The sequence below is a fragment of the Sciurus carolinensis genome, chromosome 7 (assembly GCF_902686445.1).
Source record: "Sciurus carolinensis chromosome 7, mSciCar1.2, whole genome shotgun sequence".
NCBI lineage: Eukaryota > Metazoa > Chordata > Mammalia > Rodentia > Sciuridae > Sciurus > Sciurus carolinensis.
This window is the reverse complement of record NC_062219.1, coordinates 21,712,159-21,739,927: the sequence shown is the minus strand read 5'-3', so window position 1 is coordinate 21,739,927 and position 27,769 is coordinate 21,712,159. Positions and strand designations below refer to the sequence as shown.

The 27,769-nt window shown below is 39.6% G+C and overlaps 1 protein-coding gene and 1 non-coding gene across 4 annotated transcripts in view; one reads left to right on the top strand and one right to left on the bottom strand.

Annotated features, from left to right (window-relative positions):
- Stx11 (syntaxin 11) overlaps positions 1-27,769 on the top strand; it is a 46,484-nt gene that overhangs the window by 77 nt on the left and 18,638 nt on the right. The window contains exons 1-2 of one of the 3 annotated variants that reach the window (XM_047559465.1): positions 74-91; positions 208-395. In XM_047559465.1, coding sequence (XP_047415421.1) covers positions 323-395 — 73 coding nt within the window. In that variant the 5' untranslated portion in view covers positions 74-91; positions 208-322. Of the gene's footprint in view, positions 1-73; positions 92-207; positions 396-9,087; positions 9,447-27,769 lie in introns of those variants that run through there. The other 2 variants (XM_047559464.1, XM_047559466.1) reach the window with 2 other exon arrangements.
- On the bottom strand, positions 17,267-17,373 carry LOC124989858 (U6 spliceosomal RNA). Its single transcript, XR_007109668.1, has one exon. It is a non-coding gene; the product is annotated as a U6 spliceosomal RNA (small nuclear RNA).

Sequence of the window (27,769 nt, the reverse complement as noted above, 5' to 3'; positions counted from 1 at the left end):
GAGGGAACATCCATCTGCTTCTTAAGGTCTCCTCCACAAGATCATCATCCTGGGCAGATAACATCAAGGGAAGACTCTGCCCATTACATCTGTGAGTTTGTTGCTCAGACTCCGATCTGCTTTCATTATATCACTTCTAATCAGTTCCTCATTTGAAATGCTTTTGTTTTCTGTGGTGCCAACAAAGTACTCTTAAATTTTCTTTAGGATCACAGAAGTATACTCCCAGGATATGGTCTATGGACTCACAGAAATTATAAACCATCGGTGGAGAAAGAATCGGTCCATCTGAGGAGTGTGTAAAAGGGAGAACGACAAAGAGATGGAGTTTCAACAAGGAGATGAAGTGGAAGAAGGGGAAAAAGAAGAGAAGCAAACCAGTTCTCAACCCCAAAGTAAGGCTTTTTGGTACAGAAGGGTATCTTTTCTAAATGGGTGCCATGAGTTCATCTAAAGGAACAAAACTATGTAAAAACATTTAGCCTGTCTGCGAAAATGACACCTGTTGAGAGCTAACTTAATTATTCCTATGCAAAACCAGTGTCTAGAGTCTGAAGACTGAAGCAACTTTTTGCAAAATGCATGACTTCTTTGTTAGAATGTGTGTGCTTTTCTGTTTCACTTTTTATCAGTTCCGCAGCAGAGGACAGTGGTGCAATAGGAGTTTACCAGAAATGACTATTAACAGTCTCCTCTTAAAATACACTAGCAACTTGTTATGTAAAACTGTAGTTTCAGAAAAATTGGTTTCCATCAAGAATGATTTAGCGGATTGACTATACTATATCTGGACTAGATTGTTATTTTTTTGGATCCATTTCTGTCACAGAGGATGGGTCTGTTTGTGTATATGGGGCAGCCAGCATGTATTCAACATCAGGCCTCTTAAAACAAATTGCAAATATTTGGGAGGAAGGTTTTCATTTACTTGAAATTTGGGTTAAAATAAAAAATTCCAGAGTGTCATTTCAGGAATATGTATGCAGGGATGAAATTTTAACTGATACCAAAATAAAACAATTTTCACTTTTCATTTTCTAACCCTCTTTGTGTACCATGCACAGAAAAGTTAATGAGCTTTATAAACAACAAAGAATTTGCTTTGAGAGTTATCTCAAAGAAATATCTCATAAAAATATGTTGCATCCTTGTCTGTTTTAAAACAACTTTTCTAAGTCTACCTAGAATTGCATAATGCTCTTTGAGAGCAGATAACAAGATGAAAATAATTTGCTTTGGGAAGTCCTTAGTTTTGGTTCTTCTGTAAGTCTTTGATGTTGTTCTTGGATTTTTAATTAATGGTTAAGAACATGGACTTTTGTGTGAGACTCTTGGATTTAAATCTAGTGTCTCTATTTGCATGGATGGTGGACAGGCGTCCTTAAGGCTCCAATTACCCCTCTGTCAAATGGGGATGAGTATTATGCACCTCCTATATTTATGATGAGAGTTAAATGAGATGTTATAATGAAATGTGAATGCAGTGCTTGGTACATTGTAAGAGTACAATAAGTATTGTTTGACGTTAACACTGGCATTAGCATTATGAGTTTTATTTATTTATTTATTTATTTATTTATTTATTTTAGTAATCTGACATTTGCTAATAACACATTTACATTTAAATTTTGAGCTTCAAAATTTAGAATCTGCATTCTCTGGTCAGGCTATATATATTAGTGATAGTTCATTTGCAGTACTGAAGATTTTGCAGATTTCAACACCTATCTATAAGCACTTTAAAACTTATTAGATATTTAAATATTTACAACCTTAACAACCTGCTTCACAATTCTCATTTTTGTATTGCCATAAATTACGTTTTGTGTAGAGAAGTTCTATACAAAAAGATTTGTCTGTGGTAATTTTTCTAAGCCCGAGTGTACTAGAAGAAGTTTTATATGACACACAATGTGTTTGCTTCATAAAGCTAACCAGTGGATTGAAATAAGGTTATAACAATACTGTCAAGGACATTTTTGTAAGGAGCATAGTTAGAAAATTTTCAGAGCTGGGATTTAAAGACTATAATATTGCTACTAATTAAGGATATTGCATCAGTTAGGGGCCCAAAGGGAAATGATGGCACATTCTAATTTGGATAATTGAAGCCTGGTTTATAAATAAAGGGGCTGTTTTAAAAGTATGGGTAAGGCCTATAGTGGAACCCTAGGCTAAGTCTCATGAAAAGGGAGAGGTATTGGGGAACCAGGAGGGGAGAGTCATGTAGAGCAGACCAGTTCAGAGAAACCCTGACTTTCTACTTAGAGGTACAGGCAGTCCTTCTGTTTGGAATTGATTCCTTGAGCTCATCCCCTGCCTCTGCTCTCCTGCCAGAGTTCCCTACTGGTCAAGGCCAAGGGAAGCCATGGGGCACAGGCACCTGTTAGAATAACCTGTTCAGGTGGAGGGAAGGGCAAGATGGCTCTAAAGGGGCAGGCAGAAGATGTCACACACACACTAGCATTATAAAAACACAAGATTTTTTTTCTCCTTATATGTAATGGTGGCAAGTGTTTATAAACAAGCATTATATAAGCTCTTCATAGAAATTTTGTTTCAAGTTTTTGTTTTTTTTTTTTAAACCATAGAGGAAAGAACAATGGGGAGAGGGAACTAGGAATTAAAATCTGTATTCTGTAAAAATAAAAGATCATTTTCCATAGGACAGTGAGATGGATAGTGGTACATCTCATTAGGTTAGAGTGCCTCCCTATAAAAGGCTATTCAGGGCCCTGAGCCCATCACTACATTAATCACTCCCTTTTCAAGAAATCTTACTGACAGTTTCCAATGTCTGAGCATTGTGTGCTGCTTTGAGGGAAAAAAGTAGTAAGTAAACCAAACACAATCCCTGCCTTTTTGAAGTTTACAGTCTGTAGGTAAGTGAGGCCAATGTTGTAGAGGAAGACTTACATAGTTTCATAGGTTGGATTCATGAAGATCCCCATCAAGTGCTACAGAACACAGGGCCACCAAGTGTCCAATTATAATATTTAGACGTGAAAATCAAAACTTGTAGAGTTGCTGGCGATGTTCAAAAGAGCCACACGGTTTTTAAGCAGCGTGTTTCCTCCTTCCCAAAATAAACATCTTCATTGTAAAATTTAGGTTAGCCAGTCCTGGAAAAATTTATCCAAATGTGATTTGTGAGACAAGACAGGTGTGGCCACAAGGATCTAGAAAACTCTCCAATTTAGTAACCAAAGAACGGTCCACAATAAAAGGAATGTTCTATTCTGTACTACCCAAAATAGTAGCCACTCGTGGTGGGGACTATGAAGCACTTGAAATGATGCTAATGAGACTGGGGAATGAACTTTAAATTTTGTTTAATTTTAATTAAATTTAATTAGCCACATGTGGCTATGGTAAGATACAGTGCAGATCTAGAGCAAGATAGGTTAGTTGGGGCTTGCTGAGCACAGCTGCTTCATTTAACCTCCTTTCCTTTCAGATGGGGTTAATTACAATTGTTTCCCCCCCCACACACACAACATTGTGTGCCCTACAGGGTATCAAATAGGGAGAAATCAAAGACAGGCTAATAAAATACCAAGTGTTAGTTAGGAGGCAGAGACATTGGAACCCTTGCTTCTTGCTGGTGTGAATGTAAAATGGTGTTGCTGTTGTCCAAAATGGCACGATGATTCTGCAAAAAATTAAACACAGAATTACCATATGAACCAGCAATGCCACTTCTGTGTATGTACTCAGAAGAAATGGAAGCAGGGACTCAAAGAGGTATTCGTGCACCATGCGCTTAGCAGCATTATTGACAATAGCTAATGGATGGAAGCAACCCAAGTATCCACTGACAGATGAATGCATACACAAAATAGACAGGTCATATATATTTATGTATAATGCATATATATATTATACAGCATATATTTATATACACAAATAATACATATACATATCAGATATACATACCAGATTATATATACACACAAAAAAAACCCCAGAATATTTATTAAGGCTTAAAAAGTAAACAAATTCTGACACATTCTATCATATGGATGAACATTAAAGACATTATGCTAAATGAAGTAGGCCAATCACAAAAAGATAAATACAAGATTCCACTTATGTGAGGTACTGAGAGTAGTTAAAATCATAAAGCCAAAGTAAAATGGTGGTTGTGAAGGCGGGGAGGAGAATATGGAGTCGGTATTTAATGGGTACAGAGTTTCAGCTGGGGAGCATGAAAAGGCTGTGGAGATGTACAGTGGTGGTTACCGGACAATGTGAATGCACTTAACGCCCCAGAATTGTACATCATAAATGGTTACAATGGTAAAATTTATGAGAGATATATATTTTATCTCACAATAAGAGAGGTTAAGCGCATTCTCTAGCATGAAAAAGAGAAACAGTAGTTGATGATCACTATATGGTGCAGGGACGTGGAAATGCCACTTGGCTGAAGGCTGTGGCAGTGCCACATGCAGCTCAGATGGGTGATCGGGTTAAGCGACCTCCCACCCCTGAGACTGGATGGTTTTACGAGCCCTGAAATTTTGGAATGCCAGTGGTGTCCATGGTGAGAAGTTTTCATGGGGTAGCCATGTCCCTCTCCAAGTGCTGGCCTTTCTTAGAGTCCTTGTGAGTCCCAATCTCTTAAAACGAAACAAACAAATGAAAAACAGATTGGAGGTGAGAGCCAACTTTTCAGTAAAATTTATAAACAAGAAGATAAGCTGAGGGTGGAGCTTAGTGATACAGCCCTTATTTAGCATGCACGAGGGTTCCATCCCCATCTCTGCAAAAGCAAATGGAGAAAAGATCCAAGAAGACCAACCAGGGATTTCAGTAGGAGGTGGGCAGATCAATTGCAGACATGGCCATACTCTACACCTTGTTATTATCAATATATTCATCCTTTTATAAACCCAGTCTCAGACATCCCACTCTCTGACAACTATACTGTAAATTTTGCAACTGAATCCTGTATCTATTTATATATAGTGGAATGCTGCTAATGAGCATTCCATTATATATGGAACCACTACCATGTCTTGATCCCCTGGAACTTCCACTCCATTGAGCCTCTGTTACCACTTCACTTTGCCTCAGTGCTGTTGTTCAAAACCCTTCCCCCTTACCTGGTTTTGATGCCAAGGTCCTTTTGGTAATCATTCTCTTGCATACATCCTCAACTCCCTCATCCCTTTCTTCTCCATCAGAGTTTTATCCAGACTTCAGTCTCATTTTCTTTGGACCCAAATAGGTAAACCAGGTTGGCAAAAACACACAACCATACTCACTGGTCTCCTTTTATATTCATGAATTCTGATTTAGAATTACCTCTTCCTGGTACTGAACAATCCAAATATATTTTCAAAGTCTATATATTTTCTTGAAGTCCTAAAGATTTCCTCTCTCCTTAAACTTCTTTTCCACTCCTCACTCTTGGCTGATGACCCTGCTTCATATTTCATTGATGAAATATGTTCCTGCCTCCATATTGACCAGCATCTGTGCCCATACCATACATTCTGCCTCCCCTCCTGTTAGCATGGATGAATTCTCTCTTCTCCTATTAAACTGCCTTTTCCTCTGCACACTGGATTCCACCCCTGCTCATCCACTCAAGATCATCACTCCAGCAAATATCCCTGTTCTCTCCGCCATCAATACTCTTTCCTTCCCTTTTGGTTCATGCTCATGAGCACACAGAATACATAACTTCTTCTTTTTGTAGTCTCTTTTTCAACTGTATAATTACTTCTAGTAACTGCTCCATTTCTATTGGTCTCAATTTACTCTGTTCTCCTTGGTCTTACTCCAAATGGGCTTTGGTCACCCAACTGCCAAAACTCTTCTTATCAAGTACACTATTGACTTCTGCATGGCCAAACCCATTGCTTCATTTTTAGTTCTATTTTTTTCCCACTTGAGTAGCATTTTATAGATGAATGATTTTTGAAACATTTTTCCATTTGGCTTCTGGAACATTATTCTTTCTCCCAGCTCACTAAGCATGCCTTTCATTCTCGTTTTATGAATCTTTTTTTTTTTTTTTTTTTTTTTTTTTTGGGTGCTGGGGATCGAACCCAGGGCCTTGTGCTTACAAGGCAAGCACTCTACCGACTCAGCTACCTCCCCAGCCCCTAAGAATCTTTATCTTCTTCTTCTTTTTTTTTTTAATGGTGGCATCCTCTAGAGATTTTTCAATAATTTTATTAGTATTCATGACAGTAGAATGTATTTTGACATACCATACCTACATGGAGTATAACTTCCCACTTTTCTGACTGTACATGATATGGAGTTACACTGCTCGTGTATTTACATATGAACATAGGAAAATTATGTTCAATTCATTCTGTCTTCATCTTTTTGACCTCTGAACTTTGAACCGCTTTAGTCCTCAAACTTTGGGCATCTCAACTCTATCTCCACACTACATGGAAGACTTCCAAATGTACATCATTGACCCAGGTTCATCTATCCAACTGCCTTATTGACACTCCAAACTAAGAGTATCAGAAATGGAACTCTCGGGCTGGGGATGTAGCTCAGTTGGTAGAGTGCTTGCCTCCCATATACACAGCCCTGGGTTCAATCCCCATAAAATGAAAAAAAAAAAAAAAAAAAGAAAAAAAGAAATGGAATCTTAATCCCCAGCAATCCTCTCCTCCTCTCCTTGCCACCTCCTACCCGCCACCATTACTTACTTCTCTGGAGTCTTCCCCATCTCAACGGAGGGGCCTCTTTTCTTCTAGCTGCCCTGAGTAAAAACTTGACTCCTTGATTTTTCTTTCTCACATCGTACATTTCATTGATCAGCAAGTCCTTGCAGAACCTGACCAGTTCTCAGCTCCACTGTTATGGCTTCATATTAGTCAGCAGTTTCTAGAGAAACAGAACCAAGAGAATAGATAGCTAATTGATATATAAATGTATGTGTAAGAAATTGGCTCAGTTATGGAGGCTATGAACTCTCAAGATCAGCAGTCAGCAAGCTGGAGACCCAGAAGAGTTGACAGTGGAGTTCCAGTCTAAGCCCACAGGCCTGAGAAGCAAGAGAGACAATGGCCTAAGTTTCAGTCTGGGTCCAAATTCAAAATAGTCTCATTTCACAGACAGCCAGGCTGAGAGAGGATGCATGTTCCCATACTCAGCCTTTTTGTCCTGTTCAGGCCTTCAGTGGGTTGAATGAAGCCCACTTCCTTTGGAGAGGGAAATTTGCTTTACTCAGTCTACCAGCTTAGTATTAATCTCATTCAGACACACTTGCAGTTACACCCAGAATAATGTCTAGCCAAATACCTGAGTGCCTTTTAGCCAAGGTGATGCCTAAAATTGTCACAGTCACCTACTTCCATCTTTGTCTCTTAATCTATCCTCAGTACAACAGTTGGGACACATCATGTCACTCCTCAGATAAAATTCTCTAAATGTTTCCTATCTCAATTGAAGTAAAATTTAAAAACTACCAGGACCACTAAGACCCTACATGCTGGGTTGTCCATCTCCAGTCCCACCCTCTTCCTCTTCCCCACTCTGTTGTGCCCACACTGATGTTTCTCCAAAAGCCAAGCAGGTTCCTGCCTCAGAGTCTTTACACCTGCATTTCCCTACGCTTGAAATGGTCTTAATCCAAACATGCACACAGTTTCCTCCCTCAAAGGTTTTCTTATCTTAGCGACCTTTGCAATAAGCCCATTTTTAAAATGTAGCACTCCTCATCCCTCTTATTTTACTTCTTTTTAAGTTAATTGTATTTTAGAATAGTTTTAGAGTTACAAAATAATGCAACATGTACAGAGAATGCTCATAAACTCTGTTCCCAGTTCTCCTGATTATTACCATCTTACCTTAGTATGATATTCTGATCACAACTAATGAACCAATCATGACACTTTTTTAGCAAAAGCTTATACTTGATTTGGATTTCCTTAGTTTTTACGTAAGCTCCTTCTTCTGTTCCAGTATCCCGTGTAGGATATCACATTACATTTAGTTTTCAGGTTCCCCTAGAGTGCGGTGGGTTTCAGACTTTGTTTTTGATGACTTCAGCATCTTTTAGGAACATTGATCAGGATTTTGAAGGATGTTCCTCTGGGAATTTGACATTTTTTTCCTCATAAGACCAGGGTTATGGGTTTGGGAAGGAAGACCATAGAGGGAAAGTGCCATTTACCTCACCCTATCAAAGGTACATAGCATCAATATGATATACAGCTGTCGATATTGACCTTGAGCACCCGGATGAGGTCATGTTTCTCAGGTTTCTCCTGTCAAACGACTCTTTTCCTCCTGTCCAAGCGGTACTTTTCGGAGGGATACACTATGCACAGTCCAAACTCAGAATGGAGAGTCTCTTCCTTGGGAGCAGAGTATCTCCTGAAATTATTTGTAATTCTGTGGGGGCACTGTCTTCCCTTCCCACTTATTTATTCATTTATTCATATCAGTATGGACTCACGAATATTTTGTACTTTGGGTTCAGTTGTAATCGGGGGTACAAGTTGTTCCCATCTGTGGCCATTGGGCGCTCTTTCAGTACTTCCTGTGTTTGACATTTTCCCATCAACGCAGGGTCGTTTAAGTTGTTTTTGTTTTTAGAACCTCCTTACTCTTAAGTCTTGTCCTTGTTTTCCAAGACGCTTACCACCTATTGACATAAGGCACTTTCTCCATTTCTCTCTCTACACTAAATTTATTGCCAGAGCCTTGAGGGCAGATTTCGGCAGGACTTTCACCACCGAGGTGACCTGAGAACTGCAGTGGACACTTATTTGCTATCCAATGAATGAACCGACTCAGCTGGCGTCTAAGGCCCACTTGACAGGTCTTAGGCTGGCTCTGGGAAGGTCCTGTGACCCCCGCCTCCCGGGCCTCCGCCTCGTGGGTCTGGGCAGGCTCGGGGACGGCCGCAACCTCGGCAGTCACACCCACGCCCGAAACGGCATCAAGCGTCCTTGCCGCGGAAACGCAACGGACAGCAAATGTCACCAGTTCAACGGGGTTTCCCCGGGCAAGTCCGGCGCCTTGGACCGGCCCACCTCCCCGGCCTGGGGGCGAGAGAAGCGGGGAGGGAGCGCCCAACAGCGCGAACCCGCCTGGCCGCGCCGCCCGCCGCAGCATCTGGGGCGCATGGGGGTGGCCGCCGCGTCCGGGGTTCCGGGCAGTCAGGAGCGCGCGGACTGCTGTCGGGGCGGGAGCCGGCGAGCCGAGGGCGGCTGGCGGCCGCGCCCTAGCGCTGCCGCCCCGGGGCGGGGCCTGTCCCCAGCTGTGGAGGCTTCCCAAGCGGCCGGGGCTGGGCCGGCGGCACCCAGATGCGGCCGCGGCGGCGCTGAGTTCGGCCGGCGCGGAAGGATCGCGGCCGCGGCGGCGGGAGGCGCGCAGCAGGTTCTCCGGAGCCGCGGTGCCCACCGCGGGACGTGCGCCCGCGCAGGACGGCCTCGTCGGCGCCACGCTCGCCCCGAGTCCTGGTTGGTTTTTCCCTCCGAGGGTCTCCTTTGCTCTCCCTAACTCCCCCGGAGCAGGGGCGCGCCGGCTGCGGGGCGCAGGGTGCGGGTGCCGGCGGGGCGGGACTCGCGCTCACTGGGCGGGATGCTGTGCGGTAGGCAGCGTTCCGGATCTGCCTAGGTCCCCACGCTGCCTCTGGGTAGCTTGGGGACAGGGCATTGGGTTTCTCGTGTAGAGAGGGATGCCTTTTTAATCCTTTTATTATTATTGTTGTTGTTATCATTTTAATTATAGAGGATGAGCGATTGAGGATTTAGTGCCTCAGAAATTATTTCAAACGCACCTGGTTTGATCACCTCTTCACTTCCTATTAGGGTGCTCTTTCTCAAAAACAGCAGAATGGGTCCTTCTTGACTTGAACTTGACAATATGACTCAGGAACCAGGAAATATGGAGACATTGATACGGCCTGAAACAGTTTCCACAGAAAACTTTTTTTTTTTTTTTCTTTAATGGAGAGAAGTAGTGGCAGCGCCTAGGACCACACCGTCCCGAGAGGGAATTCTCTCCTTTTCTACTCTCCACTGACAGCAGGGATCTGCATGACTTCCTGTGGTTCTCACGCACTTGTTTAAGCCATTTCTCAGCAAAGGGAGGAGTTGTTATTTGCACACAAGTATCCCAAAATGAGTCACAGGGCTGCTTTCTTAATTGTGAGACCTTGTTAATGAACTTTTGAAAAGTTTGTGCTTCATCTTCCCGCCTCCCCCGACCCCGTATTTAAAATAAAACTACAGATGTGAGATACCTGTGCCGCCCAACTGGTGCAGGCGGGGTAGGAAGTAACAATTCAAGTTTTCAGTTTATTAAAGCGCTTGATGGGACAGCATACCAGCTAGGTTCACTAGGCTGATCTAAGATAACTCTTAAAATCATGTGCTTTGCCACAGAAACCCGAGAGAATTAATTTCATTATTTAATAACCATTTGCTATTAACTTTCATGGTATGGTAGAAATAAGTCATTTTACGTAGTGATTGTAAGCCACTCTGAAATCAAAATAGTTTGTCTTTACTAAATTGGTGCTCAAATCACATGAAATTGTTGAAGAAGGTGGATGTCAGAGTTGGGAAATTAAAATGTTAAAGCAGACCAGCTTTCTAAAAGCTCTGTAGCTTTTAGAAAGGGACTCTACAGGATGTCAGTACACTCTAGGAAAGGGAATAGCATCTCCAGGGGAGCTGACTTGTGCTGGGTTCCACTTGAGACAATAGTTCTTGGGCACCCTCTTCACCTAGCTCTGCTTATACAACTAGAACAGAGCCTAAAGATTCAGGGAAGGCCTGCAAGTTATATTGGAAAATTCAGTATAGTGAGATGGGTGCTATCATAAGTCTACAACCAGAGTGGAGTTTCTGTCCCCATTTGACTGATGTTTCTGCAGTTATGGGATTTGGAATGCTTTGGGTCATTGCTGAAAGAACAAGGAAGGTTTTAGTTGAGTCCTCTGCTTATCTTTGTAGGCAGCCTATTCTTCCTAGTACATTAGGCATGATTTTTAAAGAATTTGAGTTAATCATATTTCATATGATTTAATGACCATATAAAAATAAACCCAGTCTATTATCACCCCTGGATAATTGCTGGCATTTTTAGTTATGTGCCTTTTAAAAAATGGAGTGGCTAATTAATAGTTTATAACTTTATAACGCTGTATTGAAGCAACGTTCTGCTCATTGTTCTGTACAGAAGTCCTTCCTGATTTGAAGTTTGGCTTTCCATGACTTCAATTCCCTGGGGTCAACTGAGGTCCAAAATATTAAATAAAAACTTCACAAATATCAATAAGGTATTTTGAGAGAGAAAGAGGAAGAGAGGCCTTATTTACATAACTTTTATTATAGTATATTATTATAATTTTTCTACCTTAATAGTATGATTAATCTCATCCTGTGCCTAATGTATAAATTAAACTTTACCATAAGTTTGTGTGTATAAACATACAGTATATACAGAGTATTTACCAGGTTCAGGCACTACTGGGGATCCTAGACCATATCCTCCAAGAATAAAGGGAACTGACTGCTATATGTTAAATTTCCCATTTTCTAAGATATTCAACCAGCAGAGGAACCAATGCTAAATTTTTACTTAAATTTCCACATTTCATTTCTCCTTTGAAACCCTCAAAGTTACATTTTTCTATGAGGAAAAAAAAAAGGGTCGAGAGTTTTATTCGCCATTGTGCTCTCTGATCTTGACCTAGGCTTGAGTCATGACAAGTGTAAGAAGTATTTATTGATTAAATAATGAACCTTAACCTGGGAGGAGGCGCTGTTTGGCAGATGTACAACAGTACAGAGGAGTGCAACAGTGGTCTATGGTCAGGAAACTCCAGCCTGCGTGGTGTGGGCACTGGGGGAGGGCTGGAGGATGGGGCTGGAGAGACAGGCAGGGCCAGATCACCAAGGCCCATGTGCCAGGAAAGAGCTGTGGTTTTGTTCTATAGAGACCTTTGAACAAATTAATGATGTCGTCAGACACATGTTTAAAAAACAAAAAAACTTAGGGAAAAAAAGTATAGGACAGATTAGGTGAAAATGACATTGACCTTAGATTATTATAAAATCCAACACGAGAAATTAAAGAACTTTTAATGAGGCAGTGACAGCAAGGAATGGAAAAGGGGGAAGGAGCTGAGAGATGTGTAATGGGCAGAACCCAGTTGCAGGTTTAAAGTATACCTTGAGAAAGGGGGAGGAGTTAAGATGATGCCTGCATTTCTAGTTAATGACAAGGATAGGGTCATCCCGCTAAATGGAAGAGAAGGTTTGGGCTGGTGGATGATGAGTAGCTTGCACAGTACTTGACATATGATCAGTGCTCTCCTTGAGCATTTTTTCGATGGTTAATAATAGCTAAATACCTGCACCAGGTACTGTCTTAGGTTCATTATATGGATTAAGTCCTTTACTGCTCACAGGACTCCTCTGAGAGCAGTACTCTAAGTTACCTTGGCAAGTGAGAAAAAGTGCAGCGTTAATAGTTGACAGAGCCAGGAATTGATGCCAAGCACCTGGCTCCAGAGCGTGCCTTCTAAACACTCTGCTGATCTGCTTCTCGGTGAAGGAATGAGGTTTTAGACTAGTGAACTCAGGTTGGAGTCATTCTCCTGATCCCGGCAATTCTTCCCCCATCAGGAACGGCCGCAGGGCACAAGGTGCCACATACCACCCCATCAGCACCATCACTCTAAGAAAGCACAGTAGAGCTAGGAATAAACCTGGAGATATCAGAAATTTCTTCTGGAAATTTAAACATTTTAATGGAGACTCAGTGCCTGAAGGTTCCCAGAACTTCAACCATTGTTTCCGCAGATCTGTCTTGGTCACCATCCTTCCCAACCATTGGATGTTCAGCTCTTGATGTTTCTTTTTTCTTTGGGGGGGTGGGTACTGTCTACTGAATGCAGGGTGTTGTGCATGCCAGGTAAGCTGCCTACCACTAAGCTATACCCCAGACCTTTTTATTTTGAGATAGGGTCTCACTAAATTGCTAAGACTGCACTCAAGCTTGCCATCCTCCTGCCTCAGCCTCCTGAGTGGCTGGGATTAGAGATGTGTGCCACTGTGCCTAGCAGCTTTTTGTGTTTCTTAGGTGTGTTTTGTTGCTAAGCTCTTCCACAGGGAGGCAGGGAGGCTGGTTTGACCCTTGGGGGCAGTATTAATCTATGGATTAGAGCTATTGGTGGAAAAGTCACCTAGCAAAAGCAGGCAGGGACCTAACAACTGCAAATCACTTGTTCCTGCCTTGTGATCTGTCGTCTGGGGCTTATTTTGTTCTGGTTTTACCCCGAAACAGGTGCCTTACCTGCCTGTCCTGTCCCTGCTGTGTCCTTATCCTCTAGTTTTAGCTTGGCAGAATGATTCCAGTTTCTTGGGTTCAGATCTTGATTTCTTTTTGAGGCATTCAAGTAAACTCCTTGGTCCCAAAAAAGGTATTTTGACCAATAACCCTGTTCCTCCCATTACCCTCCAAAATATCCAGCCCAAATCCATCACTATTCATCAAGCTACCCTGATTTGGGTTAACATCCTGATTTTTGTTCACCAAACAGGTCAGATTATCTTTTCCTCAAAACCTTCACTTTGGACCAATTAAGAATTGTAAACACTGGCCAGACACAGTGGTGCATGCCTGTAACCTAGGAGGTTTAGGGAGCTGAGGCAGGAGGATCACAAGTTCAGGGCCAGCCTCAGCAGCTAAGCAAGGAATTAAACAACTTAGAGAAAGCCCGTCTCAAAATTAAAACATAAAAAGGCCTGGGGATGTGCTTCAGTGGTTAAGTGCCCCAGAGTTAATCTTTGGTACAAAAAAAATTATAAACACTGAATTAGGGGCTGGGATTATGGCTCAGTGGTGGAGCGCTTGCCTAGCATGCATGAGGCCCTGGGTTCAATCCTTAGCACCACATACAAAAAACTAAATTTAAACAGCTATAAAAAAAGAAAAAAAAAAAAAAAAACAAACACTCTACTGTCATGTATAACTAAAAAGAAAAAATAAAAAAAATTTAAAAAGAATTATAAACACTGAATTAATGCTATACTCAAACTGACTAGACAAACTTGCTTTGAACATTTGAAGCTCTAAAATGTTCAGATTTCTAAACTTGAAAGTTTTAAAAGTTTTCTCTTCCTATGAATTACATGTTTCATTTGACATTTCTTCAGATTTATGAGGAGATCAAGATGTTTATACTTACTGTATGAGAGCTACAGGAAGCCTTCAGGGTGATCCATACACCTGTCCCTTGGTTTTAATTCTGTATTCCAGCTGTAATTCATTCAGTTCTTGGATCACAAGAAAGGGAAAGGTTTTGGCCAATATTTCATGTGGGTTTGTCCTACTTCTTTTTTTCTGTGGTTTCCCTGAGAGATGGGTATCGCTGGAATTGAGGGCTCTGATAGGTCTCTGAATCTCCTCCCAGTTCTAACCATTCTGTGACTTTTGCTGGTAGTGAAGCCATCTGTCAGCTGAGCATTGTGGGCCACTCTTTCTGAACCTATGAATACTGTACATTACATTTCTCATTCAGGTTCCTTGTAGAGTTCAATGATTTGGTAATTTTGGTGCAACTCAGGGTTTTGGAGTAGGCGATTCTTAATTATTTTTGAGATAATTACATGTTGTTAACTGAAGCTGTTTATCTTTTCAATGGATGCTAAGATAATTCAGATGCCAAGACTCCTGGAGAAGTAATCCCATAGCATGTACCCAACTGTTCTACTTGTTTCCTTGTCCAAAGATATAAAGCAGTCTTCCTTGCATAACTTATTGGGTAATGATGTAAATGTCAGCTTTTCAGAATAGTGGAAATTACTGTGTTTCCATATGACACAAGTATTGTCTATCCATTGCCATTTTAGGATTACAGCCATGCACATCTCTTCTCCTGGTTTTAGTTATAATTTTCTACTGTGTGCCTTGTTGTATTGATTAGTGACACAAATCTGTTGATTTGGGACAATGTAGGATACAGTGTGTAAGCTGAATCTCATAATATTACTGTATTTCCCACCTCCTCCTCCCCTCTGCCCTCATTACTGCGAGCAAACCAACATAATATGTTTAAGTGACAATATATGTAGTTCTATATTATTTACAAACTTTCCTCTTATGTATTCTCTCTTTTAATTCTCATAAGCCTGGCAAAACAGACACAAGTGTCATTACTATTGTTGTTGCTTGTATTCATGTTTTATAAAGGAGGAAGGAAGCTCTCTGAGAGATTGAGTGACCACCCAATACTCCAGATGTTGTGTGCAGAAAGGCCAGCTACATAGTTCTGTCAGTTCATGACTGTAGGTCAAGTTCCCAGAAAGCAGACACCATGAGAATCTGAGATTTGCATAGGAAGTTTTTATTGGGATATAATCTGGGAATGACACAGAGTAGAGAGAGAAGATGGCAGGATTGCCAAGAGGGAGCAATGGAGCTTCAGTGTGTGCATAGCTGTAAGCCGTGGAGGTGGGATGGGCTTCAGAATTGCTTTGCCACCATGAGGCAAGAGTGCTAGACTGCGGACCTGTATAGCGTGTTACTGGGCTGAAGGTTGCTGGCAATAGGCAATTGTAAAACAACGGTATTTATACATCTATTATATATCTAAACATAATAAAGGTACTGTTAAAAAAAAAAAAAGCAATGTAAAAGATTTTAAGATGCTGCACCTGTATAGGGCACTTGCTGTGAATGGAGCTGTCAGGACTAGAAGTTGCTCCATGTGAGTCAGCGAGTAAGTGGTGAGTGAACGTGGAGGCCTGTATCCACCAGAGGCTTGACAAACACAGGGCGCTTAAGCTATGCTAAAGTTATTTTAAAAATATATTTCTTTCTTCAATAATAAATTAACCTTAGCTTATTGTAACCTTTTTACTTTATAAACACTTTGTATCTTTAAACACTTTTTGACTCTTGTAATAACAGCTTAAAACACAGGTACATGGTACAGCTGTATACATTTTTTTTAAATTTATGGCCTTATTCTGTAAGCTTTTTTTCCAGTTTTAAACTTAATTTTATTGTGTTTGTTTATTTTTATTTTTTAACTGTTTAAATTTTTTTGTTGTTAAAAAGCAAGATACAAACACACTTTGACCTCGGCCTGTGCAGGTCAGGATCACCTCTGTTACTGCCTTCCACCTCCACATCTTACACCACTGGAAGGTCTTCAGGGGGCAGTGACAGGCTTGGAACTGTCACCTGCTATGATCACGAGGCCATCTTCTGCAACACCTGCTGAAGGATCTTCCCAAGGCTATTCTTGAGATGCTGTTAATTTTATCAGAAATATTTTGGTGGGAGTTGCTTGCTAGGTTTGTTGTTTTATCATAGATTGGCTCATAAGTAGGTAATTCACCATGAACCTTCCTCTCTATTAATGAAAACCTTTTGGTGTTGAGGTCTATATTTTTAGACTTTTTAAGGAGCCCGTTGAGGTCTACAGAAGCTTCTGCTATGCCCTTCACTGTGAATGTTCTTGGTGATTCTCCTTTTTCTTTGGCAGTTTCCTTCCTTTTCTCTTGCTTCTTCAGCTGTAGGTTCATCAGGCTGTAGGGACTTTTCAACTCCATTTTATCTTATGGGACCATGCTCATACAGCTGCCTGTCACTGAGCAAGACATTGTTATGTAGTGCATAACTGCATTAGCCTCAGTTTTCACCTCTTTTTTTCCTAAACCCTGATCAGTCCCAAACCTGTCTAGTGAATCTTAGTATAGATTATAATCATCAGAATTATCTAGGCTATTTCAAAACAAAAAAAAAAAAAAAAGAGAAAGAAACAAAAGTCCAGGGCCACATTCTAGATCCACTGGAACAGCATCCAGAATTGACGTTTTCAACAGGTTTTCCCCAGATAATATTGACACGTGCTATAATTTGAGAACCGTTGTCCTAAAACGCTATGCCTTTGATGGTGACCAAGCATGTTGGGATTTTTCACATTACCTAAAAGCTCTGGGATCTGTGGGACAACAGAGGAACAGGCTGGAGCCGGAGTCCCAGCAGTTTTGATAGAGTGAAAGTGGTCCTTGCTTTCCATTTAAATTCTTTTATTTTTTTTTAACTTTAAAATAGTTTATTACTAAACTGTCTTCAGTGCAAGATTAGGATGCATGGAATACTCGTGAATGTACATTAAAATTGAATTTCCCACATTGACACACATCATTTCTTTGTGACAGTTTAGCAAACATTTTTCCAGTCTGAAAAAAATGTTAACTTTCAGTTGTTATTGATTTGTGCATTATAGTTGAAATATTATACTTGAGAACATTTAAAAAGTATGGAACGCTTCACAAATTTGCGTGTCATCCTTGCACAGGGACCATGCTAATCTTCTCTGTATCGTTCCAATTTTAGTATATGCGCTGCCAAAGCGAGCACTCCATTTAAATTCTTGAAGTGAACAAGAGAGTCCAGTCCAAATTCCTTGGCTGGCTTTTGACCAAGATTACTGGAGACAAGAGACAAGAGATAGAGAGAAAGAAAGAGGAGGAGGAGAAGGAGGAAGAAAAAGAGGAAGAAGGAGGAGGAAGGGGAGAGAAGAGGAAGGGAGCGGAGGGGGACGGGAGTTGTGCCTCTGGCTTGACCTTTCACTGTCTCAGGCAGCAAGGCAAGACATGCCCACTGCCTTGAATTGCTCTAGATGAAGAAGGGGAATTCATAACTTACGGGAAGTAGTCAACTTTCCAGGAGAATAGGGAGGTTCTGGGAACTCTTATGCCAGATGAAGTTTTGAGGTGCTGCCTTAAAACTTCAATGACCATCTGATAGGATGAGCAGTCACTTTGGGAGGAAGGTTAAACTTTCATGGGGCTGGGGAGATAGCTCACTCTGCAGAGTGCTTGCCTTGTAAGCACTAAGGCCCTGAGTTCGATCCCCAGCATCCCCCCCGCCAAAAAAAAGAAGAAAGAACTTTCATAAATGCAGGCAAATGTATTGTCTGAGTCACCAAAATAGGCAATAATTTTTCTTTAAAGAGGAAAGCAGTATTTAGTCTATCAATTTTGAGTCAGATCATTCATTGCAGGAAGTATTAGTCACTTAAAGAATAATCTGATAAACTGCCAGCACACTTTGGTGTGTTTTATCCCCTCCTGCAACATCAAATTGCTGTTGTTTCTGTGCCCTCCCTGCTTCGTGCCTCTGCTCAGGTTGTCTCTGTCTGGGTCCCCTTCCCCTTCTCCTTACCCAGCTAACTCCTGTTAGAATACTTATAATCAGCTCAGTCACCATCTTCTGTAGGAAGCTTCTTCACCATCAAGGTGATAGAGTCTGGCATCTTCCACTGAGCTGTCAAAGTGCTCCCATAGATCTCTCTATTGTTGCATTTATTATCATTATTCTCTGTGAGATCAAGGACTGCCTTTCTCATGTCTGTGTACAAAAGACCCAGCCTCATTAAAAAAAAAAAAAAGACTGAAAATAACCATTCAGTGAGCATATTTATTCAACAAGGATTTATTGAGGATTTTCTAGATACTAGATGCTTAGGAGTGCATTGCAAACACAACAGGTTCAGCTCCTGACCCCAGGGAGTTTATGGGTAAGCATAAAAAAAAAGAACAATTAAGAAGACATTGTGTTATAAAACAATGCAATAAAATATGGGGAGGATTGACAAAGAGGAAGTACCAGAAGTACCGGGTCATCAAGCTGGGAACCCAGCCTAGCCTAAGGTTGGAGAAAAGGTCCCATTCTCATGAAACATAAGTCATATCAGAATAGAAGTTAGGAGGTTGACTTTCGTTACTAGGCATGAGACCTCTTTTTAACAAAGGAAGATCTTTTGGTCTATCTAGTTCAGAAACATTGACAAGTCTTTAATGTGTGTGTTCCGTATGTGAGCACACATGTTGGCAAAGAGAAAACAAGAAAAGGACCCCTCCATTTATTGAGTAAAACAGACAGTAAGGAATGGGGAGTTTCTGTGTGTCTCATTCAATGTGTCATTACTAGAAGTGAGTTTGTTCATCAATATGTAGTTTGTTCATAAATCTGTAATATGCAGGGTAAGAAAATAAACTGAAAGCTCTGAACATATAAACTTCTGTTACAGATTTTAGACAATGAATTTTAAGGATCTGATTATTGCAACCTAGGAGGATGATTGACAGGTCAGCCTTTGGGTTTTGTTGGGGGACCATGGGGGAGCTCATCTACTGAGAGGCAAGTGTCTGTTCTGACTTCCCATCTTTCCACTTCACTTTAAATGCTGTGGGAGGGAGGTGGTGACACTGGCGTAGCAGTTCAGAGCCTCCGCCCAGTTTGGCAGCTCACGCTGGCTCCTTTTTCTCCTTGGTGAAGTCTTGCTTTTTTATTATTTTTATTTTTTAAAATTTTCATTATTATTCCTTCTTATTTCTTCCAATAAGTTGTAAGCTTAGTTGGGGTTAGGAATGACAACTTTTTGGTTGAACACATCTCCACCCCTTTTGATTTTTCATTTTCAGACAGGATTTACTAAGTTGCTGAGGTTGATCATGAACTTGTGATCCTCCTGCCTCAGCCTCCCAGGCCACTGGGATTATAGGCATGTGCCACTGCACCCAGCAGGATTTAATTTTTTGATTAAAAATTATTAATATTTTTGGATTGGCACATTATATTTTATATGTTTATGGGGTACAGTGTAATATTTTGATAGGCATTTACAAGGTGGTATGAGTAAATCAAGTTAATTAACCGACCCATCACCTTCTTGGTGAAACATTTAAAATTTGCTCTCTTATTTTGAATACATAATACATTATCATTGATTATAATCATACTGCTGCCACTGTCCTACAATCGATCTGAAAACCTCTTCCTTCTGTCTGTCTGGAACTTTGAACCTTTTAAGCAACAATTCTGTCCTTCTTTCCCCTCCCCAGTCTCCATTAACCATCACTCTGTACTCTTACTTCTGAGTTCAACTTCATTAGATTTCATGTATGAGTGAGGTCATGTGGTATTGTCTTTCTGAGCCTGACATATTTCACTCAGGATAATGTCCTCCAGGTTTATCCATTCTGTCACAAATGACAAGATGTCCTCACTCTTAAAAGCTGGATAGTATATTGTGGTGAACATATATTTTCCTTATTCTTGATTTTTTTAACCTTTGAATTTTTGCAGTATTTTTGTTGCGATGTACTTACATTTATTATATTCAATAAATGAATAACCCTAAAGTTAGAATATAAAAGAACAGGCAGTCCTTGGGTTGAAAAAGAAACCAGATTGGCACAGTGATACACAACTATATCTCAACGACTTGTGAGCTGAGAGGCAGGAAGATGGACAGCAAGTTCAAAACCAAACTGGGGCAACTTGGCTAGACCCTATCTCAAAATAAAAACAGAAAGATAGAAAGGGTTGGGGATATAGCTCAGTGATAGAGGGCTCTGGGTCCGATCCCCAGTACTAAAAAAACAAGCAATGAAAAAATTTTCTTGTTTAACCTGACATTACAAATCAAATATGCCAACGGGTAACATGTGCATGTTTAACCTCTGACTCTCTACCTTAAAAACTCCAAAAAAACCCCAAGTTGACTAACTGCAGGTAAGCACAGATGAAGTCACCATGAAGCCGTACTTTGCTGGCATAGGTGAAGGTACCTAACGTTCTGCTGTGTCCCATGTAAGTCAACTTGAACTTATCCATGCCCTCCAGCATTTTGACAACACAGAAACCAAAAAGATGGAATTAAAAAACAGGGCAAGAGGATGCGTAAGTCAGGCTTGAAGGACTGACTTTCCGGGATGTCCTATGAGCCTGTTCGGAAGTCGCATGTCTTTCCCCCATCCTTTACATATCCCTTTAGTTGAGTTCAAGTATTATTTAATTTATAGTCTTATTTCTTATGTCTTGATTTCACTGTAAATATTGTATAAACGGAGCATTTGAATGATCAGGAAATAATTCTAGACATTTGTTTTTAAACTTTCTGTTGTGTGTAGGTTGAACTTGGTTCATTGCTGAAGTCTAGGGTAATGGGTTTAGCCATTGTGAATCCAGTCGAAATCATGAATTTGAATCTTTAAATAAAAGGCCCTGGGGGTAAAATGGAATATTTTCTCTTTGAAAATGCAGAAATTTTAGAGGATGGAGTGTGTTCATCAAAGACTCAGATTATAGTGGTGTCAACTCACCTGAAAAGATTAGCTGTTGGCAGAGGAGAGTCCTGCTTAGTCAGCGTATTTTTGTTGTTTAGTTGGAAATTTTCTCAAGTTATGAATTATGCTGAAACTTCAGGTGCTACACGTTTCTGCTTTCTGTTGACATCTAGGTTTAAATACACCCACCACTGTTAGCAGCAGCATAAACACAATAAGTATATTCATTTTTATTATTTCAATCTAGTTCCAGTAACAAAAGCATAGATAAATTGTGTATTTGATCATTTCTCTCATTTTTGGCTAAGTAAGTCTAAACTTATTTATATTTCTTTGATAAATAGCTGATAATATCATTTCACATTTTTATTGAGACTGTTTTATCTCTTAAAAATTGTCTTTCTACATATTTTGCCCCATTTTTATTGTTTTGTCATTTTCTTATCAGTTGGAATTATCTCTATGCAATAGTGATTATATTTATAATGTCTATTTTGGTTAAAACTTTTTTTCAATCTCTGCTTTAATTTTTAATGTTATTTATTCTTTTTCTGCTGTTCAGAAATTTTGATTTTTGTGCGTATGTGTGTTGGGAGTTGAACTCAGGGGCCCTTTACCACTGAGCTACATCTCCAACCCTTTTTGAGAGTGTCTCCCTTAATTGCTGAGATTGACCTTGAATTTGTGATTCTCCTGCCTCAGCTTCCTGAGTCTCCTGCATTACAACTGTGTGTAACCATGTCCAGACAGAAATTTCAAATTTTATGAGTAGAATTTGGTTTTTTTTTTTTTTTTTTTTGCTATTTCTTCCACAGTCTCAAATTTCCTAGAAAGTTATCATTATCCTAAAATATTGGTAAATATTTTTTTATTTTTCTATTAATATTTTATTATTGATTTTGCATTTTTAATTCTTTGATATATCTGAGACTTATTATGGGGTTTATGGTAAGGATTAGAGAGAATTAAATTTTTGCTAGTCAAATATGCCAGCCTGATTGAATATGCATATAGATTTTTTTTTTTTTTTTTTTTTTAGGAACTGGGGATCAAACCCCAGGACCTCACACATGATAGGCAAATACTCTTACCACTGAGCTCCATCCCCTATTTTTTTTTACCATATTATTTTACCATATTATTTTCTGATGACTTCTTGTTCATGTATTAACATTGTAAATGTTATACTAAAATATATTAACATTTTTAATTGGTCTATTTTTCAATGTTTTATTCATGTCTGTTTGTATCTATTTTTATGTTTGGTGAAGGGTCATTTTTATTATTTTTATTACTGTTTTACAATAGGTGTTAATGTCTGCTAGGACTTCCCCCAATTTGCTATTACTATGTTCTTTTCAATTTATAAAAAATTAATCATTTATTATTTGAGATTTATTTTAGGATCATTTTCTTTTTCAGATTTTTTTATTTAAACCCTGTTGGAAATTTTGGATTTAGTTCAGTCAAAAAATTAACTTGGGGAGAGTTTCAGATTCCACTAGTAAATATGAATACATGTTAATTCTAAAGTGGAATCTGTAAGGAGATATTAATGTGAGAAAAAAAAAAAAAAACTAAGCAGAAAGCCAGATCTCCTAAGGAATTCTTAGTTATCCTCGAGCCAAAATTCACAGGATTGTTCCTGTGGTTAGCGGTTTGTGTTTCTAGAAAACCCCTACCCCTGGCTTCCACCCATACCGGGGACTGAATCTGAGGATGCTCTACCACTGAGTTACAGCCCCCAGCCCTTTCTATTTTTTTATTTTGAGACAGGGTCTCCTTTAAATTTCTGAGGCTGGTCTCAACTTTCTAATCCTTCTGCCTCAGCCTCCCAAGTAGCTGGGTTTAAGGGCATGTGCCAGCAGGCCCAGCTGCTGCTGCTGCTGCTGCTGTTGCTTGGTTTTGCTGTTCTTCTTCTTTCTGGTGTTTAATTTTTATCAAATTTATGTGTACATAGTTCTGTAAGACATTTAGTGAAAAATGAAAATCTAATGAAAAAAGTCAACCTTCTCTCCCATTTCCACCTCACCAAAGCACGACTTTCAACCATTCTTGGTACTTATTCGTATCTCTAAATGACTCCCTTCTATTAACTATCTCTTGGTCTTTCAGTGTCAGTCATTACCTATTGCCTCTCCCTATGGGGTACACTCCGCCTGACCCCATCCTGCCAATATAACTCTATCATAATTTAAGTTAGGTCAATCTTGAATGATCACATTTTTATTATTATGAAAATACTAATCACAGCTGAGCTATTTATTGTGCTGTGATTGCTTTCCCATAACTATACAATATTTTTTGCTTTCCTGGAATTTAATTATCTGGTCTTTCTTTCTTTCTTTTTTTTTAAACTTAGTCATACCTATAATCTTGTCAACTCCAGATTGTCTAAATCTCCTCTCAAGAAATGTCTATCAATTATTCTATCAATTTCAAATATTCTATTAATTTCATCTTTCTGAACACATCTGTAACCCCCTCCCTGATCTGGACAATATTCTATTGGTCAAATGCACTGATGACCTTCATTTTCCTTTCCCATCGTCATGACAGGCCAGGACATCCTTGTTAGGATTCTATGCTGTATCTTTTTGCTATGCTTCCTTGTTTTGTTGAAAAGCATCCCCTGTTCTTTTTCTGAGAAAAAAGTTTACTGTTTACCATAGGATGTAAAATATTCTGAGACTGTGTTTCTGAAGTTTTTATTCTACCTTTACATATGCTTAATATCTTGACTGGCTATAAAACTCTGAGTCGGAGACACATTTTCCTTAGAAGTTTAGAGCATCGTTAAACTTTTTAAATTTTCAGTGTTCCTTTGTATAAATCCAAGGCATTCTGGCTCCTAGTGTTTATAATAAGATCTCTCTCTCTCTCTTCTCCCTCTCCCTTCCCTCTCTCTCTCTCTCTCTCTTCTCCCTCTCCCTTCCCTCTCTCTCTCTCTTTCTCTTCTCCCTCTCCCCCTCCCTCTCTCTTCTCTCTTTCTTCCTCCTCTTTCTCTCTTAACTCTCCCCCCATTCTCTGTCTTCCTCTTTCTTTCCCTCTCTCTCTCTCTCTCTGTCCTTGTGTCCCCTTCTCTGTAATAAGGATTCCCTGGAATCCTTATCATTCAGAATTTGAACATAAAGAACTAAACCTCTACATTCTTTATATTTCTTCCTCTTTTTTTTTTCTGCTTTATAGAAGAGAACCATTTATTCTCCTTCCTCTAAGTGATAACTTGGTGTGCTGGACAGTAGATGAACTGAAAATTCTGGGTGTCCTACGTCCCTTGTACCCAGTCGAGCCTCCTGTTTCTTGTTGAGTATGTCTACCCCAGTATTCTCCTTTGCCTTATGTAGAGTATGTTTTTCTGTGCATGTGGGACAGGAAAGCTTCTAACTGAACCCAATTTGTTGTTTCCCACCTTCACCCCCTTTCCCAGCCCGTCTTTCCGATTCCCTTGGCTCTGTATTTCATGGGGTAACAGGTAATTTCCTGGCCTTTCCCACCACTAGCTGAGGATTCAACTTCTTATACCTGCTAAATTAGTTGTCAATTGTTCATTTAACTTAAAACTTCCAAAACTGTGTTGCTGCTCTCTTCTCTCCTATTTTTTTTTTTTTTTTATCCCTGTTGGCTTATACCTTTTAGAAAGTTCCTTCAGTGGGGTTTTGTATGGGAGCAAAGGTAATGTTCAGTTTGCCATTTTACCCAGAATAGAAAAGCCTTTTTTATAAATACAAACTTATTTTCTGGGTACAGTGGTACATTATGCTATTTGTGTATATGAGCAGATATATTTGCCAAATTTGTTTTTTATGATCTTAAACATAGAGGATGGAGCATAGGACTGGGACATTTAAGTGGGCAAAGTTGAATTTAAACCGGGGGTAGGGGTGGAGAGGGTATCTCTGCTTGGAGGGTGCCTTCAGAAGGAAAGCAGGATGAGGGGCACCCAGAATGGAGTTTCTCTAGAGGATATTGGACCAAGAGGCAGGGAGGGAAATGCACATGACTCAACTGTCATTTGCAGTTTTTCCTGTCAACGTTCACAGAGAATGTTTATATTTATCAACATGAGTAAAAATGTAAGCATTATCTAAGGAAACACTTGCACTTACTGAGAATCCATTCACTGTGGGTCACACACTATGTAAAGGGACCTCCTAAGGTTGTTGTTACTCTAATTTGCCTAAAGCTGGCAGTTCATGCAGGTTCTTCCAACTTTGCAGCCTCATTTATTTTATTTTACTTTATTTTATTTTATTTTATTTATTTTATTTTTGGAATCAGGATTGAACCCAGGGGCACTTAACCACTAAATCACATCCCCAGCCCTTTTTATTTTTCATTTCAAGACAGGGTTAGCTAAGTTGCTTAGGGCCTCGCTAAGTTGCTGAGACTGGCTTTGAACTTGCCACCCTCCTGCCTCAGCTGCCTGAGCTGCTGGGATCACAGGCACGCACCACCATGCTGCAGCCTCATTTAAACCTGAAGTTACTAGACAAGTGAATTAATAAATCTAAATACACAGGAAACCAAAGGTATGTTACGCTGTGACCTTCACAGTTCTTTCACTGTGTTGCAAGCCTCTACCAGGCAAGTTGATGATAGGGAAGTTGCATAAGTCAGTTTTAGTTTCAGCTTTGTCTATATTTAAATATTTCATCAATCTTATTTTAGATTTCTAACATTTTCGTTCTATTTTTATTGAAAATTTTATATTAATATTTCTATGATGTACATATTTTAGCTGATAAATTGAGATATTTTAATATTGTGTTAAAAATTAATTACAAAGACTACTCAACAGTAAGATAAATGAGTTCTGTGGTTTAATGTGTATGCATTTCATGGTTGGTAGGAATTATTCTGCCTGGATACTCAAAGGCTGGTTTTTAGCTACAGAATTTTCTGCCCCTTCAAATGGAGAGGAAGTTATTCACTGATTCCTATTATGAACGTTACCAGTATCACTGCAAAGATACTCCATCCCTTTTATCTCAATCAGAAGCTTATGTAGTAGTGTAGTGTTGCCTCCACCCCTCCCAGCACCTGTAGGTGTTGATTCCATACAGCTCTAAACAGCACAGTTGCTTCAGAGAACAGAGTACATTTAGGTAATGTATGAGAAATTTGGTCAGCTGTTGCATTTTAGGTTTTTTTTTTTATAAAGAACAATTTATCTGTTGTCTTTGGTAGGTACCATACTAGACATTCACTCTGAAATAAAAATGTTCATTATGATAAGTGAATTTGTTTTCTTGACCCTCTTTTGTACAGTAAATACAAGTTATCTAATTCATACTTCCCTGAGCTTTATACTAAATATAGGACATTCATATTCTGTCACTTGAGTTAGAGGAGTATTATAGAAACTGAAAACAGAATAGTGATAGTGGTTTGGTTTCATAGGATCATTTTAGATCATAGGGTCTGCACATCCTTCCAAGGAAGAGATCCTGTACAATCTTGAGTTAACTACCTGGTAATAGGAACTGGTTATGAATGGCAGTAGTTCACAATGCAGATGCTCTTCAACCTACGGGGCGTTATGTACCCAGCAAAGCTACTATGAGTTAAAATACCAGAAGTCAAAAATGTATTTAGCATACATAACCTACTGAACATTGCAATTTAGCTATGCAAGACCCTTTAGAGTATGGGTTGTTCCCACACATGACCCTGTGGCTCACTGCCCTTGTACAGCATCCTGAGGGACAATGGTGCTGCATAGAAGCTGGAAAAAGATCAAAATAAAAAAATTCAAAGTACTGTTTCTACTGACTGTGTTGCTTTTGCATCATCTACAGCCACTAACAATAAAACCTCATTAATTAATTGGGTGGGGAGGGAACCTGATGTTTGATGGATGCTTATTAAGCTAAAATTGTTAATCTACTCCCAAAAGAATACCTGGCCCTAGACTTAACAAGCAGTAAACACAAAGTTTGCAGACTGGCTGAGGCTCTTCCAGATACTTTCATGGTTCTGAAGTATGTGGACTTGGGGTCAGCATCCTGAGATTCTTAAACATGAAAATGCTCATGAATGTTCTCTTCTTTTCTAGAACTTCCTTTCCTTTTCCAGGTTGCCCTCAATATTCTTTTTATCTGATTTCACCTGCACAAGATTTTGTCGGTAGAATGTTCAGTGTGACTTTCTCTGTGGCCCTGCATCTCTGAGGGATGCCCCTGTCAAGCAGAAACCTGAGAACTGTGGTTTACCAGGGAAATGTTCTGTATTTCACAGAAACAGGGTTCTTTCTTGTGAAGACTGTCTCTGAACTATTTACCACCTGTTAGCAAAGAAAAGAATCTGGAAGAATTTAATCGATTTTTATCATTGGTTGGTTGGTAGTTACTATGTATCGTTGTGTTAAATTAAGGAAAATGTTGACTTTTCATGTCAAACAAGTTTGTGTTATTTGATTTATTATTGTTACAAAGAGCATGGGTTGCTTTTATAATCAGAAAAAGATTACAATAAGGTCATTGAGAAAGAAGTTATTGAAAACCTCAAATAACCTGGTAACTCACAGACATCAGTGTTCGCGCTGATTGGAGATGAGATGAAAAATAAACTGCTAGTAATATATTAGCAAATGCACTATCTCTACAAATGGCTATTGGACCTATATTATTTGAGTGGATTCAAATCATGTGAGTAGATGAGAGCAAGTAGCAAATACA